This window comes from Rhinoraja longicauda, chromosome 11, assembly GCF_053455715.1.
Source record: "Rhinoraja longicauda isolate Sanriku21f chromosome 11, sRhiLon1.1, whole genome shotgun sequence".
Classification (NCBI taxonomy): Eukaryota; Metazoa; Chordata; class Chondrichthyes; order Rajiformes; family Arhynchobatidae; genus Rhinoraja; species Rhinoraja longicauda.
Window position 1 is genome coordinate 14,140,282 of NC_135963.1, and position 19,294 is coordinate 14,159,575.

Below are 19,294 nucleotides of genomic sequence, written 5' to 3' on the forward strand. Positions count from 1 at the left end.
ATTTCTAACCTTTCTAATTGTTTTCTGGACAGCTTTGTTTGCAGTAGAAATCAATGTCCAAAAGAATATGAAGACGGGAGAAAGCACTGTCCTATCAACTGTACCAGTGACGGTCGATGAAATAAAAAACAAAGGTCTGAAAGTCTACGAAGATGGGGTCAAATCAGTGTATGCTTTGTGCAGTGGTGACGGACTGGTTCAGAATGGCATCAATGCCATGACTCACGAGGAGGTGGAAGCTTTGTTACAAAAGGCTGAAGAGAAACAGGATAGTATTCCCGCAGCATGCCATTCCCCGGTTTACTCGAGTTCGTACAGCAGTCCCCACTATCCCAGCATGTTCACCAATGAGCTGATGGACCCAGAGGCAAGGATTCAAGAGAGCACGACTGAAGGTGGAAGAATTGAGATGCATAACCCAGTGAAGGCACAAATCTATAGAAGCAATGATGTTGATGAGACCCAGGAAAGGAATTTGCCCAATTATGCGCAGGCAATGTTAACTCCTGCTCCTTCCTTATCCAGCCCGATGTCCAATTTCTGGTCTCCCAGCTCCGCCCAAACCCAGGGTCGACAAAGTTGTGAGCCGCCATTGACTGAAAACCAACTAAATTCAATGGAGCTTCCGTACCACCAGCCGAGGGACAATCGCCGCCAGGCTGTGTTTGTCAACTCGGAACTCAATCACAATGGCAGGCACTCTTCTGCCTCTGAAGAAACAGACACTGGGCACAACATTTGCCATTCCTTGCCTTCTACCGTTAACGCTGAGGAACCAGTTACTATGGTCTTCATGGGCTACCACAATGTCGATGATGAAAATGAAACCAGCAAAGTCCTGGGCTTTGAAGGAGCCATTCGAGCAGAACTGGTAATGATCAGCGACGATGAGGAGGAGGAGGAGGTGGCAGCATTTCAAGCAAATAGTCACACTGATCCTGCATTTCATCCAGCCCCTATTTCAACTGAGAATGAGATGCATAAAACCTCATACGCTGCCATAACTCTGTCTGCGGGAAATAAACCTCTCCCGAGGAAATCCATTTTGATCTCAGGTCAAGATAAAAATAATTTTCCCTTCAGAAATTATTCTGATGGCCATTTGGATAAAGATGGAATCCACAGTGACGCACCGGTGTCAGGTACAAGTGACAAACAGAAGTGTGACTGTTGTTCTGTCATGTGACAATTTCATCAATTACTTTTGAACTGGAAGCATAACCCTGACTTTCCCTGCTGTTACTAATGGATTACTAAACTTGTGCAGAATGTATGTCAAGCAAACTCCATGCAAAAACCACTGGTTAATATTTCTTCCATGTTATGCCACTTACACTCTAACCTATGCTGCAAGGCAAAAAAGAACATTTTAAATCCAAATGTGCATGAAAAATGGTGCAGGCTTCAAGGTGCCCCTCTCCAGCAAACTCTGAGTCAAGTATTGTGTCCTCTTTGTTCCTTCCACACTTTACACTGAGTCTATAAGAATGTAAAGGCACAGACAAGTACATTGATGTGTCATCAATCTTTCCAACATTTGAGAAATATCCTGTACTACAGCACTTTCCAGGCCCTCTTAATCATTTGCTTTATTAATTCCCTCTTGAACTTGGCAACACAATCCACTTTCAAACAGCCATGCGTGTGTGCAGGTGAGTGTGCGTGTGCACGCGTGTGTGTGTGTGTGTGTGTGTGTGTGAATGGTCAATAGTGCTTTATTGTCACATGTGCAAACGCACTATGAAATTCTTCTTTTTGCACACATTTCAGTCATTTATTGCCAGGCCTTAGCATTATCCCCAATTTGCGAAGTGTACAGATATTGTCAAGTTGCGGCACCATTTACAAAGTTCGTTCTGCGCTCTGGATCGTATGAGTGCGATCCGATCTAGACGGGCCCCAGCCTGCTGCAGGGCCTCCAGCTCTCATATTCCTTGGACGTCTGAATCGTCCAGCGAGCCGGCGTCCCTCTACTCACCCATCCACCTTTGTGCCTCAGGGACACCTCCTGCAGCAAGAAGACCAGATCCCATTTCACTCTCCGACCGGCCTTGTTCCTTGCGTTCGATGTCACCGGTTCCCTCCTCTCAGGTCTCTCCGCGTGTCTGTGTGCATGTATATTGTGGGTTGATGGGTGGGGTGTGTGTGTAAATGGTGTACCTAGTGTGTGTTGCATGTGTGTGTGTGGGGGAGGTGGTGTGCAGGTGTGCATAAATACACACATAGTTCCACCTGTGAAGTATTCTGGCCATTCACAATTCCTCTTCTGAATTTCAAGCTGTGCCCTAATTGGCAAAACAATTGATTGGATTTACACAGAGCTTGGCATTGCTCAGACTTCATACCACAGAGAGAAGTGCTTATATGTCTCATTTTCTATTTATGGCATCACTTGTGGTATTTATAGTATGATGGTATCAGTTCAGAATCCCATATTGAGCTCAGAAGAGACACTGGGTAAGTTCACTAGAATAAATTATAAGGATGGGCTGCAAGCCCAGTTTGGATTCACTTAAATGGAGTAGATTAAGGAACACGTTTGAGCGAGGTATTTGAAATGAGATAAAGAGTTGACAGGATAGCGAGAAACTATTCCACTAGTCGGAATTTCCCAGACATACTGACATAACTTTCAAAGTGAGGCATAACGTAAGAATAACGTAAGGGGGGGCAACATGGTGGCACAGAGGTAAAGTTGATGCCTTAAGCGCTTGCAGCGCCAGAGACCCCGGTTCAATCCCGACTGTGGGTGCTGTCTGTACGGAGTTTGTACGTTCTTCCCGTATCTGCGTGGGTTTTCTCCGAGATCTTCGATTCCCTCCCACACTCTAAAGAAGTACAGGTTTGTAGGTTAATTGACTTGGGTTTGTATACTTGGTATAAATGTAAAATGTCCATAGTGTGTGTTGGCTTATGTTAGTGTGCGGGGATTGCTTGTCGACGTGGACTCGGTGGGCCAAAGGGCCTGTTTCCACGCTTTGTCTCTAAAACTAAAACTAAAACTGAATATATAAGTGCATAAAAACAGGTGCAGGAGCAGCCCGTAAGGCATGTCTGCTTGCTCTGTCATTCAATATTATCGTGGCAGAGCTTCTACCTCAAACATAATTTTCCTTCCCCTCCACATATCCCTTTATTCCTCTAATATCTTGAAATCCATCAAGATGTATTTTAAGTGTGATCAATATCTGACCTTCCCTCGTCTTCTGGGATACAGATTTCCAAAGATTCAGCTCCCTCTGAAAGGTGAAATCTTTCCTCATTTCAATCTTAAATTACAATAGACAATAGACAATAGGTGCAGGAGGAGGCCATTCGGCCCTTTAATGTGATCATGGCTGATCATTCTCAATCAGTACCCCGTTCCTGCCTTCTCCCCAAACCCCCTGACTCCGCTATCCTTAAGAGCTCTATCCAGCTCTCTCTTAAATTACCTGCCACTGACTGGTAATTCTCACATCTACTCTGTGTCAAGCCCTCTTAACTATTTTGTTTGCCTCAATATGATCACATCTCATTCTGTTACAATATGATCACATCTCATTCAGATTGAAGGGCAAGTCTACTCCATTTTGCCAAGCAAGGCACATCTGCAAAGCTAGATCGAATCCGGTCGAATGTGCTTTAGTCCCTCCATGTAAATCTTTCCGTAAGGAAAGGTGACCAAATTACCCTATCAGTCAAGGTATTGAGTATAGAAGTTGGAATGTTGTTACAGTTGTATAAGACGTCGGTGAGGCGGTATTTGGAGCTTTGTCATCAGTTTTTGTCACCCTGCTGTAGGAAAGACGTCATTAAGCTGAAAAGAGTGCAGAGAAGATTTACCCTCCTGTTGCCAGGACTCAAACCCTGAACTATAGGGAGTGGTTAGCCAGGATAAGAATTTATTCCTTGGAGCGCAGGAGTTTGAGGGGTGATCCTGTAGAAGTGTATAAAATCATCAGGGGAATCGATAAGGTTAATGTGCAGAGCCTTTTACCCAGAGTAGGGGAATCAAGAACCACAGATTTAATGTGAGAGGGGAAAGATTCAAGAGGAAGCTGAGGGGCAACGTTTTCACTCATGGACTGATGGGTATCAGTAATGAGCTGCCATGGGAGTAGTTGAGGCAGATGCTATAACAGCATTTTAAAAACACTGGTGCAGGTACATGGATAGGAAAGGATTGGAAGGATATGGGCCAAACACAGGCAAATGGGACTATCTAAGATGGAGCATCTTGGTATGCATGTACGAGTTTAGTCAAAAGGCCTGTTTCTGTACTCTATTACTCTATGGCTCCAAATTGTCCACCCTTTTATCCCTGAAGGTGACAACACAGATAAATACAAAAAACTGCAGATGCTGGTTTATACCAAAGATAGGCACAAAGTACTAGAGTAACTCAGCGGGCCAGGAAACATCTCTAAAGATGATCTTTTCCACCCTAAAAGTGGGTAGCTGGAATCTAGAATGCACTGCTCGATGAGGTGATGGAGGCAGATAGTCTTGCAACATTTAACAAGTATCTCGATTGAAAGATTCAAGAGGAAGCTGAGGGGCAACGCCTCCAGCTGGGTAATGCCTCCAGCACCTTTAATTCGGCTGCAGGAGGCATCCCCGGGACACAAAGATGGCTGGACTATGAGGAGAGTGACGTCGGAACTGCCCCGGTACACCGACCACACTTTGGACTTTGGACAATGCCGCCATTAATGTCGGCACCCGCAAGTGTAAATATGCAAACAGAATTTCACTGTGCAGTTGCATGTGTGACAAATAAAACACTGTTGACTATTGAAATAAGCGACTGCATTGGCACATGGAAATGCATGGAATAGTCTTCACCCTACTATAGCTACTCAACCAGACGCAACTCAATATAAGGTAGCTCTTCTTCTCCAAGAAGCCCTTCTTGCTTAAGTCCATACTCGGCCGCCTCCAGTTTAAATTCCATCTGGAATATTTTGGAGGACCAAAAACCAAGAAGCCAAGAATGTTGCTTATCACGGGTTTGTAGATGGCATTGATGCAGTTGCTCGATGATGGTCAAGGAATAGGTGAGCTCAGGGATTGTTTCCGCATTGTAAGACTCAGTGGCTCAATGGCACCAAGGGTGGTGGCAGCAAGTGGTTCTTTTTGCGTTGGATGTAAAAATCTGGAACTTTCTCGACCAAAAAGCAGTTAAGGCTGGATAAACCGAACATTTTAAAACTGGGCTTGACAGTGCCTTTTAGTGAAGGGTTAGGTTCAACACAATATGAAGTACAGATCAACCATAACCTTCATATTTTATGGGACATGTTCCAATGATTGAATATTTGACCCAATGATAACTTCTAATAATAAAATATTAATTCTATAATATTGAGTACTTGTTATCCTTATTCAACTTTTCACTTTAGAATTTATCACCCTTAAAATATTTCTGCAATCATTACTGTTTGATATGAACAGCAAATCCATACAACTATTCCCTTTTAGTTTTCTACTTTTGAATTCTGCTATTCAGCTGCAGACCTATATTTTGAACATAGTAGCACTAACCTCAATGTCTTGTTAAAATAACCTTCCATGTTTTTGCCTTTCTGTAAATAAATATTTATTCGTTTAATTTCTTCCTATTCTTGTCTTACTGCCTGATGGTTATTTGAAAAAAAATGTTAACCGTATTTCTGTAAAGATTGAGCTTAATATTATTCAGTTATTTCTAAATTATCAATATGAAATATTTTGCACAATTGATATACCTCCATGAATCTAATACAACCTAAATAAATACATAAGGTACTTTTGTGTTACATAAGATGATTAATTGCTTAGAAAATATTTCTACTTTCTATTGCATTTGGATTGCAATGTTTAAATCATGTCAAAATGAGTTTTTTTTAAACGATAATTATTGTAAGATTTCACCTTTACCATGTATTTGTGAATATCTTCTATGAAAAGAGTATTTCCTCCAAACAGCATCAGATGTAACAAACCAATTGATTCCTAAACAATTTGCACCTCATCAATCCTCCAGCTCCACAATTTGCAACTCTCTATTTTCTTCTCTCACATCTTGTGTGTATTCATCTCTGGCCTTGTCCAACCATCTACCTATCAATACACCCCCTTGCCTGTGTTCACCTCTGACCTGCCATGCTTTAACCTGCCCCTCCACTCTGCTAACTTTCTTTAACCCCACCTCTGCAATCAATCTGAAGAAGGGTTCCGACCCGAAACATCACCTATCCATGTTCTCCAGGGATGCTGCCAGACTCGCTGAGTTACTCCAGCATTTTGTGTTCTTCAATTGATTATCATCAACATTTTATTTCTATTTTCAATTTAACATGATTTTCATCCATTAAATAACTTAAGTTCATTACAAAGCACAACAATAGATTATTAGTAAATACAGTCTTGATCTAATGTAGAGGTTGGAATTTGAACAAATAGAGGAGCAAAGGTAGTAGACTTTACTTTAAACTTTAGACATACAGGGTTTTGGGTAATTTTAATGCCTTGGACTCAGTTACAAGCTCCAATTTGGTTCCTTCATCTGAAAGATCATTTGGCTGGCTGGCTGGTGTGGGTGCAGTCTCAGGAGGAACAATCCCAGCACTCAATTCATTAGTAAGATTAGGGTTTTCAGGATGGCCTCATGGATTGAGAAGGCAGAGGAAGACCCAACTTTGCAAAGACACAAGCTCCTGCATCTGTGTGTATGTTCGAATAATTATTCCTCTGAGCTTTTAGACTGGCCTGGAAAATTATATACCTTCCCTTTACACTCAATCCCCCTTCACCACAAGAATGGACAGAATATGTACACCAGGTAGACATAAAAGAGCTGTAACCTACACTTTGCCTGGATTTGGTAGTGATTGAGAAAATAAAAGTCTATTAGTTCAGTTTAGTTTAGTTTAGTTTAGTTTAGAGAGACAGCGTGGAAACAGGCCCTTCAACCCATTGGGTCCACACTGACCAGAGATCACCCATACACTCGTTCTATGTTATCCCACAGGGACTGTGTACAAACTCTGTACAGACTGTACCCATAAACAGGATCAAACCCCGGTCTATGGAGCTGTCAGGCAGCAACTCTACCATTGTGCCACTGTGCCACCCCACTATCACTGTCCCTGTCCACTTCCATAATTCTGTCTTTTTATTATATTATATTAAGTATTACATAATCTTTCCAAAGAATACACTATTGTGCAAACTATTGGTGCAGGTTGTGGCATGCCTTTTGTAAAAGACATGCAATATTCATTTTAAGCTTCCGTTCAATCCTTTAAGAAGCTTACACGTACAGCTTAAAATGCACAATTTTATCTTGCAGCACCTGCTTTTATAGACCAGTATGTTCCTGCTTATAGATGGCAACATTAATGATCTACAATGTGTTTCTTTTTCTTTCCATTATTCGTGCGTAAAGTTAGAGCGCCGTTTCTCTGGAAAATAAGATTGGTCCCTATATTAAAAGGAAATTAGTGGAAAGATATGTTCAGTTTTATAAACCTCCAGATTCAGGTATAATTTCTTCCCATCAGGCATCTAAACCATCTTATCACTAACTAGAGAGTGGTCCTGAGTTACATCTACCTCATTGGAGACCCTCGGACTATCGTTAATCGGACTTTACTGGACTTTATCTCACACTAAACGTTATTCACTGTGGATGGCTCTACTGCAATCATGTATTGTCTATCCGCTGTCTGGATAGCATGCAACAAAAAGCTTTTCACTGTACCCTCTGTACACGTGACAATAAATTAAACTAAACTGTTGTAAACACAATCGTATTGGAGACGACTTTCCACATTGTTAAGTTGAAAATAATGTTATATCTCTTTTCACGATAATTTGGATGTTATCTTTCGGCTTTGTGCAGAGATAATAGCACGTAACTTATCGTAACTATCATTTTTTTACAAGCAATAAATTGTATTCTTTCTCTGAATTTCCCATTTGCCTTTAAACAGTCAAATAAAAACATTTAGGATTATTGCAATAAATTAACAATTATCACTTGATTGTTTTCTGACTTGAAACATAACTTCAAAGAAATTTTGTTATAAGTCTTATAATAATATCATTGTAAATATGTGGGAGTAAACACCGCGATTTGATACAACTAGTTAATATGGAGAGCAGTTAATAATCAACCAGATTGCTGTGAGTTTGCCTTCACATGTGAGCCAGTCCAAGTAAGGGCATTACATACCCTTCCCTGTATGATATTAGTGGGGGGAAAAAAGATGAGAAAGCTGTTATTTCATGGTCATTGCTTTCAACGGTCCTTTTTATTTTCTCCAAAATCTGGTATTTATTTATTTAACTGCCTCTCCAGCTCCCTGTCACACACCATAGTGACTTTGAGATATATACCTTAATTAGTACCATGGTTACTGGTGGTGGCTTACAAATACCGTTCAACGCAAAGTGGCATCATTTCTGATAACCCAAAAACATGATACGGTATTCAATTTTAACTGACAGAGTCAGGCACATGCAGATGGACATTTTCACCGTGGGCAATTTGCTATTTTAAGTAGTGTTTCAATGAAAATGTCAATATTATTGTAAAGGACACAATTGCTGGAGTAACTCAGCAGGTCAGGCAACACTTTTGGAGAACATGGACATGTGAAGTTTTGGATCGGAGGAAGGAGCCCAACCCAAAACACCACCTATACTTATTCCCCAGAGATGCAGCCTGATCTATGAGTTACTCTAGCACTTTGTGTCCTTTTGTGTAAAGCAGCATCTGCACTTCCTTGTTTCTCAATGATATTGTAAATGTGTGCGTGAACTTTCACCTGGAGCATTACAGAATCAATGTACCCATGTAAGAATTGAAGATTTTATGTACTGGAAATATTTTTGTATTAACAGGAACTGAGGATATATTAATGTTCCCTGTTGCAGCAGGAAATTCAGCCTCTACTAATCTAATACACTAATACATTTGCACATATCCTTTCTGTGCTCTAAATGCATGGCAGCTTTTCACAACTAATAACGTGCTTATGGCATCAGCCTATTGCTGTGGTATGTATATTTCTTCTTATGCCATTAAATTTCAAAATGTAGTTAAGTTTAATAATGTCCTAGAAAAAAAAGTCACAATAAATATGTTTGTTTTCCCTTCATTCAACAGCCTTAGGAACTAAAATGGCCAGCCTCGGTAAAAAAGTGCTGATGTGACGTGGAGCCTTTCATGTGCAGCTTGGTCAATACTTCTACCAGGAACTGTGGGAGGTATTGTAGCTTCTTAATTACGGGACGGACAAGTGAAGACCACCATCCAGCAGAGTTATTATGCTTCAACTGCTCATCTGCCACATCTATACATCACAATTGTGATATCCACTGCATTTCTTTCAGCCATCATTTACCCAAATATAACAATGTTATCAGAATATTTGCATTCTCTGTTTTAACAGAAAAGCAATAGTTGGTTCAATTAGCCGTTGTAAAACTGCATTTTGCTTTTTGTTAGTCTTTGAAACTACTATTCACTTGTGTTCTATGTATTCTTAAGTAATAAAAATACTCCCGGCAACACTATCAGTTTCGTGCATTTTTCACAAATCTTGACAAAGGATTCAGAGTTTCAAAATCGTAGCAACGCAATGAATTGATGGCAACTCAATGCATTCCCATTTTGGAACTGCTGTATCAACAATATACTATTTTCCTACAATCATAGAGGCTTTTAACTCTGACACTTCGGTAGCAAAAACTGAAATTTGGCCTTTGATTCTGCTCCATTATGGTTCCTTCTCTTATCTTAATACCAAATTCCCACGTTCTTTCCATAATCCTTGAGGACTAATTTTGACTGACTTGAAGCTGAGGAACATTACAGTCTGTAGCCAATGAAGTAAATGTGACTCTCAACATGTAAATCAAGGTTAATGCATTCTGACACCCTTTACAACGGCGAGACCAAGCGCAGACCAGGCGACCGTTTCACTGAACGTTAGCCCAAGGCCTGCTGGATCTCCCAGTTGCTAACTAATTTAACTTCTGTTCCCATTCATGCACTGACCTTTCCATCCTGAGTCTTCTCCATTGCCAAAGTGAGGCCAAACTTGAGGAACAGCACCTCATACTCCACTGTTCCTTAGTAGAGTAGCTTACAACCTTATGGTGTGAACATTTAATTCTCCAATTAACCTACAAATAGCCTCCTCCCTTCCCCGTGCCCTGCCCAGACTCACACACATTTCTCCCCTTCCACTTCAATCTATGTTCCTTCCTTTGGCTTCATAATTCACACCGCTTTTATCCTTTTCTCAAACTTTTTGTCTTTTCATCTCTGGCCTTTGTCAAGTCAAGAGTGTTTTATTGTCATATGCCCTAGATAGAGCAATGAAACTATCTGCCTATCAAACCCACTCACCTGTATCCACCTATCACTTGCCAAGCTTTGTGCTGCCCTTCCTCTCTCCCAGTTTCCCCACACCCCCCCACCAAACTCTATCTGAAGAAGAATCCCAACCCAAAATGCTAGGAAACAGGCCCTTCGGCCCACCATGGCCATTCGGTCCATCAAGTCTACTCCGCCATTCAATCATGGCCGATCCCTCTCTCCCTCCTAACCCTATTTTCCTGCCTTCTCCACATAACCTCTGACACCTGTACTAATCAAGAATCTATCTATCCCTCCCGTTAAAAATATCCACTGATATCGATCCACGGTCCTCAATACACCATGACTTCATAAGTCTTCAGCTCAGTACGAAGGAAGAATCCTCCTACTTATTACCATCTATAGCTCCCTACAGCTGATGAACCAACACTGTGCTATTAAATTGATCTGCACTTGGTGGAAATGAAAAAAGATCCAGAATTTTACCCTGGATGTGAAGCCTTAGTTTGGTGAGTGCATGCTAAATAGTTTAACACTAGACCAAGTCGACCCGTTGGGCTCACAACTCATTGGGTTGCCATTATGATGTGGGGGGGAAAAATCACACTTTATTCTTTAACATAAATGGCTTTAAAAAAAAAATCTCAATGAAAATCGTGATTTTTCTTTAAAATTGTGTTTTTTTTTGCATTGGTCTAGCACCCTCCCCTCCCTCACTCCATCCCCTCATCCCCTCTTCTTCCCCACCCACTCCCCCCTTCCCCTCCCACCCCCCAGTCACCCACTCCATCCCCCCTTATCCCCCCCCCCCCTCCGTTCTTAGGGGCTCTCTGGTGGCGTCACCATTCCCGCCCGTCGAGTTTCCATTGTGACGTCAAACATGGAGGTATTACTGCGCATGGGCGGCTGACGGGCACAGCAAGTGGAAAAGGTATTTATTAAAGTTTAAAATGTGAATAACAAAATGTAACAATTTGAATGTTAATAGGATTTCTTGATGCAGGAATTTTCAACATCAGCATCATTTCCCCTTTTCACAACAGGAAGGAGTTGGCGAAAATCGCCACAACAAATGGTAAGAATGCCGCCAAAAGGCTCGTCGTTCTTTTTGCATAGATGTCGAAGAGTTCTGTCCACCGCTTCAAAGCTCTCCCTCCTAATCATCGGGCACTCATCCCGAACAATCAGTCTCACACTCCTGATCAAATGAACCATGTTGGAGTTCTTCTCAATGTTGCACATGGTATTATCGGTCACTTCGATGGGTATCTTGAATCGAGAAAGTGCAGTTCTTCCACCAGGCATCAATGTAGCTGCTATACCAGAGGATGCTACAGCAAAAGCAACATCAACTTGACCTCGAGCTTTGGAGAGGATCAAATTGGTGAGAATTGTTTTGCGCATTCCTGCTGGTGTATCAATGTATCAGTGCCCGGCGGGGCCTTCCATTGCCCGCGGGGCCTTCCATCGCCCGGTGCGGCTCGGCCGCTGGACTTAACAGTGCCCGGTGCGGCTCGGCCGCGGGGCCTTCCATCGCCCGGCGCGGCTCGGCCACGGGACTTTACATCGCTGGTGCGGCTCAGCCGCAGGACCTAACATCGCCCGGCGCGGCTCGGCCGTGGGACCTAACATCGCCCGGCTCGGCCACGGGACGTTTCAGCACCCGGTGCGGCTCGGCCGCGGGGCCTTCAATCGCCCGGCTCGGCCGCGGGACGTTTCAGCGCCCTGTGCAGCTCGGCCGCGGGGACTCCCATCCCCTTGCGGGGACTGTGCGGGTCGGTCGGGGACGAGCTGTCTGTCCATGGGCGTGGGGAAGAGAGTGGAAGTTTTGTTGCCTCCATCACAGTGAAGGGGTGTTTGGAGTCACTGTGATGGACGTTTGTGTTGGGGTCTTGTGTTCTTTTTTTTTTTTTGTGTGACTGCTATGTAGTTTCGTTCGGTACCTTGGTACTGAATGACAAATAAAGCTCTGTATTCAATGAAAAACATTGAAGGAATATTCCTTTCCAAGCAGTTGCACACATGGTCATACACTGCTCTTTGCTCAGCATTCAGCAGAGGCTCCTCTTCAACAAATCACTGTTGTTCAGGTCTATTGTACTGCAGTTCACTCAGCAATTCTGGATTGTCACCATCAAGGTTCATCCTTCCATGTCTTGGTAGTGACACATGAAAGTATCCCAGTGTCTTGTTGTAATTCACAAGCTTGTCTTGAATACACAACAGAGCCTGATCATGATGCCTTTCATCAATCATGATATTTGGATCATCGATTGTTCTCCATTCTCTTTGAAGGTAATCTTCAGACATTGAATTCTTGAAGCGATCCCATATTTGTCGAGAAGTGTTGATCTCAGCAATCGTCAGCAAAACAAACAAATCTCTCATTGCTTCAGGGAGTCTTGTCCGCTCAGCATCTTCCATCGCCCGTTGCCAATGGTCGTCAGTTTGCAACAAACCTCTTTCTATGCAGGCGTCTTTGAAGGAAGGAAGAATATGTCCGTCATGTGTCCTCGATGAATCGAAGATACTGGCCCTTTTACGTGATGGAGAAGCAGTCTCAAGAAGTAGAGGTCACCACATCTTGGAGAAACGGTATACACTCGTCCCAGAACGTTGGTTTCAAAAATACCTGGAAGATCTTCCACTATCTTCCCAACCTTCTTTCTTTGTCATTTCTTCTCGTTCCATGTGGTCTTCAACAGCAATTCACAACGGACCGGGGGGCGGCGAGGCGAGGTGAGGCCTGGGGCCCGGGGAGTGGCGAGGCTAGGCCCGGCGATTGGAGAGGCCGGGCGGGCGGCGAGGCGAGGCCCGGGTGGGCAATGAAGCGAGTCCCGGGGAGCGGCGAGGCAAGGCCCGGGGAGCGGCGAGGCGAGGCCCGGCGAGCGGCGAGGCGAGGCCCAGCGATTGGAGAGGCCCGGGCAGGCGACGTGGCGAGGCCCGGGCGGGCGGCGAGGCAAGGTCCGGGCGAGCGGCGAGGCGCGGCCCGGCGAGGTTAAGCGAGGCGAGGCCCATCGAGTGGTGAGGTGAGGCAAGGCAAGGCCCGGGGAGCGGCGAGGCAAGGCGAGGCCCGGCAAGGCAGGGGCCCGGCGAGGTGAGGGGAGGCCCGGCGAGCGGTGAGGGGAGGCCTGGCGAGCGGTGAGGGGAGACCCGGCGAGGCAGGGGCCCAGCGAGCGGCGAGGCGAGTCCCGGCGAGCGGCGAGGTGAGGCACGGCAAGGCGAGCGGCGAGGCGAGGCCCAGGGAGCGGCGAGGTGAGGCCCGGTGAGCAGAGAGTCCTAGCAGGTGGCAAAGCAGGGGCCCGGCGAGTGGCGAGGCAGGGCCCTGCGAGTGGCAAGGCAAGCCCCAGCAAGCGGTGAGGTGAGGTGAGGCCCGGCCCGGCGAGCGGTGAGGTGACTCGAGGCCCGGCAAGCTGCAAGGCCCGGCCCCGCAAGCAACCCGTGGTCTTATTGGAAGAAGTTTCATCGAAATAGGTGTTATATATTTAAAAGTTATTCACATTTTAAAAGTTTAAATCTATCTCCTAGGGAGGAGGGTGGAGGGGGGTGGGAGGAGAGGGGGGAAGAGGAGGGTGGGGGGAAGAGGTGGGGGAAGAGGAGAGGGGGGGAGAGGAGAGGGGGGGAGAGGAGAGGGGGAGAGGAGAAGGGGGAGAGGAGAGGGGGGGAGAGGAGAGGGGGGAGAGGAGAGGGGGGGAGAGGAGAGGGGGGAGAGGAGAGGGGGGGAGAGGAGAGGGGGAGAGGAGAGGGGGGGACAGGAGAGGGGGAGAGGAGAGGGGGGGGAGGAGAGGGGGGGAGAGGAGAGGGGGGGGAGAGGAGAGGGGGGGAGAGGAGAGGGGGGGAGAGGAGAGGGGGGGAGAGGAGAGGGGGGGAGAGGAGAGGGGGAGAGGAGAGATGGAGGGAGAGGAGAGGAGAGCGGGGAAGAGGAAGGGGGGGAGAGGAGTGGGGGCCGGAGGGGGATCGGGCGTGTAAGGGGTTTCTGCGCCGAGCTTTCGCCCGACCTAAGGTCCCCGTGCCTTGCTCTGGTCCCTCGACCAGGCCGCGCACACTGGTTCCCCGTGAGTGGTTCGACCCACTCACCCCCTACGGTTCTAGACACTGATAGTGCAGAAAAATTCAACCAGACCAGATTTGAAGACCAGGGTTTAAACGGAAAAGGCTTTTATTGTGCACTTGGGACTATTGTACATGAATGCTTTTACACAGTTCTATCAGACATATACTGAATTACATGAATACTTTGACTCTGAATTATAAATGCACAGTTCTATAAGACATAGATTAAATTACATGAATACTTTGACTCTGAATTATAAACGCACAGTTCTATAAGACATATACTCGACTGTAAGATGGGGAACATACGACACATCGCAAAATTGGCCAACACATATTTACTTATACACCCACGTTAATTAAATCACCCTCCCCTCTACACTAAAACTATGTCCAGGATGTGCAGGATCGGGGTACATGCTCACCATGGGGCTATTACTGGAGACACTGGCTGTTCGTACTGCTTCTCCGCTGTTTTCCGTGAGGGTCGTGCTTGTTCCATGAGTTTCTTCCTTCCGTTCTTCTCGGAGTCTCCGTTCTCCGTGCTGTGCTTGTGCCTGTTCCTTTAAAAACCCAAAAGTCGTGGCCAGTTATTCTAATCCTGACCCGTCCTATCTCCTGCCAGATCTCGGGATCTCTTTGTTTCAAAGATGGGTATTTGAGTTTTCTCTCTGATCTGCGTTATGTCCGGGGGTACCGGTGATGGCTAGACGGTCTGTTAATCTGTTTCTCGTTGAGAGGTGATGGGTTTAACTGGTTTCCCATCACCTGCCAGGTAGGTTTCTATGGGCTATTGTGCCCCCTTAACGGGATTAACTGTGTAGGTCGGCTTGGGGCATTGTGAGTATGCTGATGTCAGCGCCCCAGTGTCTGGACTTCGACCTGGTTTCGCGGGTTTCTGCACTGCCAATATCCATCCATTGTTCTGGCCGTGGCTTTGAAGAAACCTAGAGACTGGGCTGTGGGGTTTTTGCTTTTGTGGCTGGTCACGAGTTCCCGCGGCCATCTTGGGACCCACGGATTGTGACATCCCTTGGTAAACTGACCGTAGCCTTTCTCCCCTATCAGCCCCAGTCTCCCGTGTAAAATGTCCAAACTGCAGCTCTTTAGTTTGGTGTTGATTGCAGAATGAGGGAAAACTTCTCAAATCTTACAGGCGCTGCGCGAATGCGGGAGGGGTTTGGGCCCAGCGGGTCCACTTGGTCTAATTAGTCTGCCCTTTAACTGCTCGGCGGCAGATCCGGGGCTGAGCGGTGAAGGAGACACCCGCGGTTTAGAGCAGCAGCGGCGGCGGTGATGGCGGGGCGAGGGCTCCGGGGCTCAGCGAGGCGGCAGCGATGGAGACGCCCGTGTTGAGAGCAGCAGCGGGAGCGGCGGCCATGATGGAGATGCCCGGGGTTTAGAGCGGCGGCGGTGATGGCGGGGCAAGGGCTCTGGGCCTCAGTGAGGCGGCAACGATGGAGACGCCAGGGGTTTGGAGCAGCAGCGGGAGCAGTGGCCATGATGGAGAGGCCCGGGGTTTAGAGCGACAGCGGGAGTGGCGGCCTTGATGGAGATACCCGGGGTTTGGAACGGCGGCGGTGTTGGCGGGGCGGGGTCCCGAGGGGTGGAGCGGCGGCCATGATGGAGACGGCCGGGGTTTGGAGCGGGAGCAGCCGCGGTGATTGCGGAGCGGGGACCCCGGGGCTCGGGGGCTCAGCGAGGCGGCAGCGATGGAGACGTCTGGGGTTTAGAGCGGCAGTGTGGGGGGGGGGGGGGGGGTGGCCATGATGGAGACGCCCGGGGTTTGGAGCGGCGGCGGCGGTGACGCTCCCCCCACTTGGGCCGCGGAACCAAACGGGCGTCTGGCGGGAAGTGGGATGACGAAAATGACGACCTTCCCCCCCCCCCCAACTGCACACCTGCAGTCACCCAGCGGCCATCTTACATAAATGTAGGCGCTGGTCTGGCAGCCATCTTAGATGAGGACCAGCCCCCAACTGCACATGCTCTGTTTTTTAAAACGTTTAAAATGTGAATAACTCAAAAAATATAACACCAATTTCAATAAAACTACCATTTTTACCATTAAAATGATGACGGTGAGTAAGGTGGGCCTAAAATTGTCACACTTTCATGTACCGTTTTGGCTGAAGTTCAGTCACAAACAAACAAACAAATGAAAGTTTTAGTATATAGATATCTTCAAAGTTAATGCAGGATTTACTTGTTTTTTCGGCCCCCAAAACATCTGCTCCAGGGATATCTGCATTCTCAGTGATGTCCTGTCCATGAATGTTAAAGTAAAGGCTAAAGCATTCAACTAGAAGTACAAAAAGTACAACTGTACAAAACATTGGTAAGGTCACACCGTGCTGTTCTCGTTTCCGTACTTTGGGAAGGATGTCATTAAATTGGAAAGACTGGAGGGTTTGAATTGGAGGCTGGAGAGGCTAGGACCTTGTTTCTCTGGAGCACAAGAGGTTGTGGGGTATTAACCTTATGGAGATATATAAAGTCATGAGGGATATAGATAAGGTGAATAGTTCAATTCAGTTTACAGTCTGTTTACCAGGCTAGAGGGATTTAACACTGGAAGGCATAGGTGTAAGGTAAAAGGGAAAAGGTTTCAAAGGGACCTGAGGGTCAACCTTTACACATGGAGGTCGGTGTTTAGATGGAATGAGCTGCCAGAGGAAGTAGGAGAGGCAGGGACAATTCTGATATTTCAAAGACAGTAGGGCAAGTACATGCATAGGACAGGTTTGGAGGGATATGAGACAAGCACTGGCAGGTGGAACCAGCTCAGTCAGGTCATTTGTTCAACCCAGATGATTTGGGCCGAAGGATACGGTACGATACGATGCGATAGAACTTTATTTAACCCAGGAGGGAAATTGGTCTGCCAACAGTCATAGAACACAACAAGATACACGAAACATGAAACTAAATACAGAATACAGAGCTTTATTTGTCATTCGGTACCAAGGTACCGAACGAAATTACATAGCAGTCACACGAAAAAAAAAGAACACAAGACACATGACCCCAACACAAACGTCCATCACAGTGACTCCAAACACCCCTTCACTGTGATGGAGGCAACAAAAGTGACGAGTGGAAAGCTCAGGATTGGGGATGTGCAAGGATTTGGGGGGGATTAGGGAAGGTAGAGGAATCTGTAAAACCTGAAGGCACTGGGTTAAGGTGCAAGGGGAGAGATTTAAGAGTGACCTTGAGTGCTTTTTTTCTTTTCGCTGAAAGGGTGTTCTGTATCTGAAATGAACTGCCAGAGGCTACAGAGGTGGACACAATTACACAATGTCTGGATTAGATACAGACATTTGGATAGATAGATACAAAGCAAAACAGGCAAATGGGACCAGCCGATAATGGCAACTTGGTCAGCATGGACAAGGTGGGCAGAAGGGCCAGTTTCTGTGCTATCACACTTGGTGTTTCTGTGCTATCACACTGTGCTATCCACTTCTAATTGCTTGTGTTCCCATCACCATCAGCTCATAGTCATTTTCTAAAACTGTTTTCTTTTAAAGCGAGGAGGGATGGGGGGGGGGGTCAGATGCCCCACTCGTAGCAAACGTTCAGATTGAGAAAGTGCTTTGCAAACTTCACCCAAACTCCCAGGGCAGTAGGAAATGTATTTAAAAAAACAACAACTATAGTCTCAGCCGTTTCCATGGAGATACGTTGATACAACCTTGACTGGGTGCGTAGCTGTGGGTGAGCAGGAAAACCCAGTCGTCATTTGCAAGCTGTGGTGTTCAAGGCACTGGACCACAGCGGGCTGCTGGCTTGCCCAGTCCAGCCTAGTTGCCCGGGGACCCGCCACCGCGATCCGCATCACTTGGGTAGGAGGTAAGAACGTGCACAGGACACACCTTCACTTTGCAGGCACCCTGGATCTATTTTTTTTGGTTAATTACGTTTAAAGATCTTGTGCACCACGGATTACGCAGATGCAATCTCAATGACTTAAATTCAATTGACCCTTCAAAACAAAACATCACTCCCAGAACCAGCTGGTCAGTTTTTCAAACTGATTTGGGGGGAGTTTTGCAAAAACACAAAGAGCTGGTGGAACTCAGGGAATGGACAGGGTCGGGATGAAGAACGGTCCAAACCTTGTCCATCCCCTGTCCTGCTCCCCTGCCCCCCTGCCCTGCTCCCCTGCCCTGCTCCCCTGCCCTGCTCCCCTGCCCTGCTCCCCTGCCCTGCTCCCCTGCCCTGCTCCCCTGCCCTGCTGCCCTGCTCCCCTGCCCTGCTCCCCTGCCCTGCCCTGCTCCCCTGCCCTGCCCTGCTCCCCTGCCCTGCGCCCCTGCCCTGCTCCCCTGCTCTGCTCCCCTGCCCTGCTCCCCTCCCCTGCCCTGCTCCCCTGCCCTGCTCTGCTCCCCTGCCCTGCCCTGCTCCCCTGCCCTGCTCTGCTCCCCTGCCCTGCTCTGCCCCCCTACCCTGCTGAGTTCCTCCGGCACTTTGGGCTTTGCTCAAGATCCCAGCATCTCCAGTTCCTCGTGTCTCCATTGAAGGAGTTTGGTTTTAACGTGGAGTGAGAGATGGGAGCAGGGCAGGGGTGTGAGGGGAGGTTGGTGTCTGGTTGGAGCTATGGTTCCAGGGCAGGGTCCCCATGGGGTGACAATGATGCGAGACTCGAAGGGAATGGGTGACGGGGGAGTCCTTTCAGATGTATGTGTGTATATATATATATAGATATGCACTGAACTTTTTCTTTTTTATAATATTGTTTACAGAGTACTGTGTTTACACATTCTATTCACAAAATGCTGGAGTAACTCAGCAGGTCAGGCAGCATCTCGGGAGAGTAGGAATGGGTGACGTTTCAAGTTGAGACCCTTTTCGTGCCCTGTGCTTCTGTTGTGCTGCCGCAAGTAG

At 46.7% G+C, this 19,294-nt stretch overlaps 2 protein-coding genes across 4 annotated transcripts in view; both read left to right on the forward strand.

Moving 5' to 3' along the window:
• LOC144598038 (palmdelphin-like) overlaps positions 1 to 9,183 on the forward strand; it is a 40,471-nt gene extending 31,288 nt beyond the window's left edge. The window contains exons 7-8 of the mRNA XM_078407911.1: positions 33 to 1,142; positions 9,137 to 9,183. Of these exons, the coding sequence (XP_078264037.1) occupies positions 33 to 1,142; positions 9,137 to 9,183 (1,157 nt within the window). The remainder of the gene's footprint in view (positions 1 to 32; positions 1,143 to 9,136) is intronic.
• Positions 9,184 to 11,184: 2,001 nt separating this feature from the next.
• LOC144598040 (uncharacterized) overlaps positions 11,185 to 19,294 on the forward strand; it is a 32,132-nt gene continuing 24,022 nt past the window's right edge. For 2 of the 3 annotated variants that reach the window (XM_078407912.1, XM_078407913.1), the window contains exon 1: positions 18,135 to 18,262. The gene's annotated coding sequence lies outside the window, so the exon portion shown is untranslated. Of the gene's footprint in view, positions 11,286 to 18,134; positions 18,263 to 19,294 lie in introns of those variants that run through there. The other variant, XM_078407914.1, reaches the window with a different exon arrangement.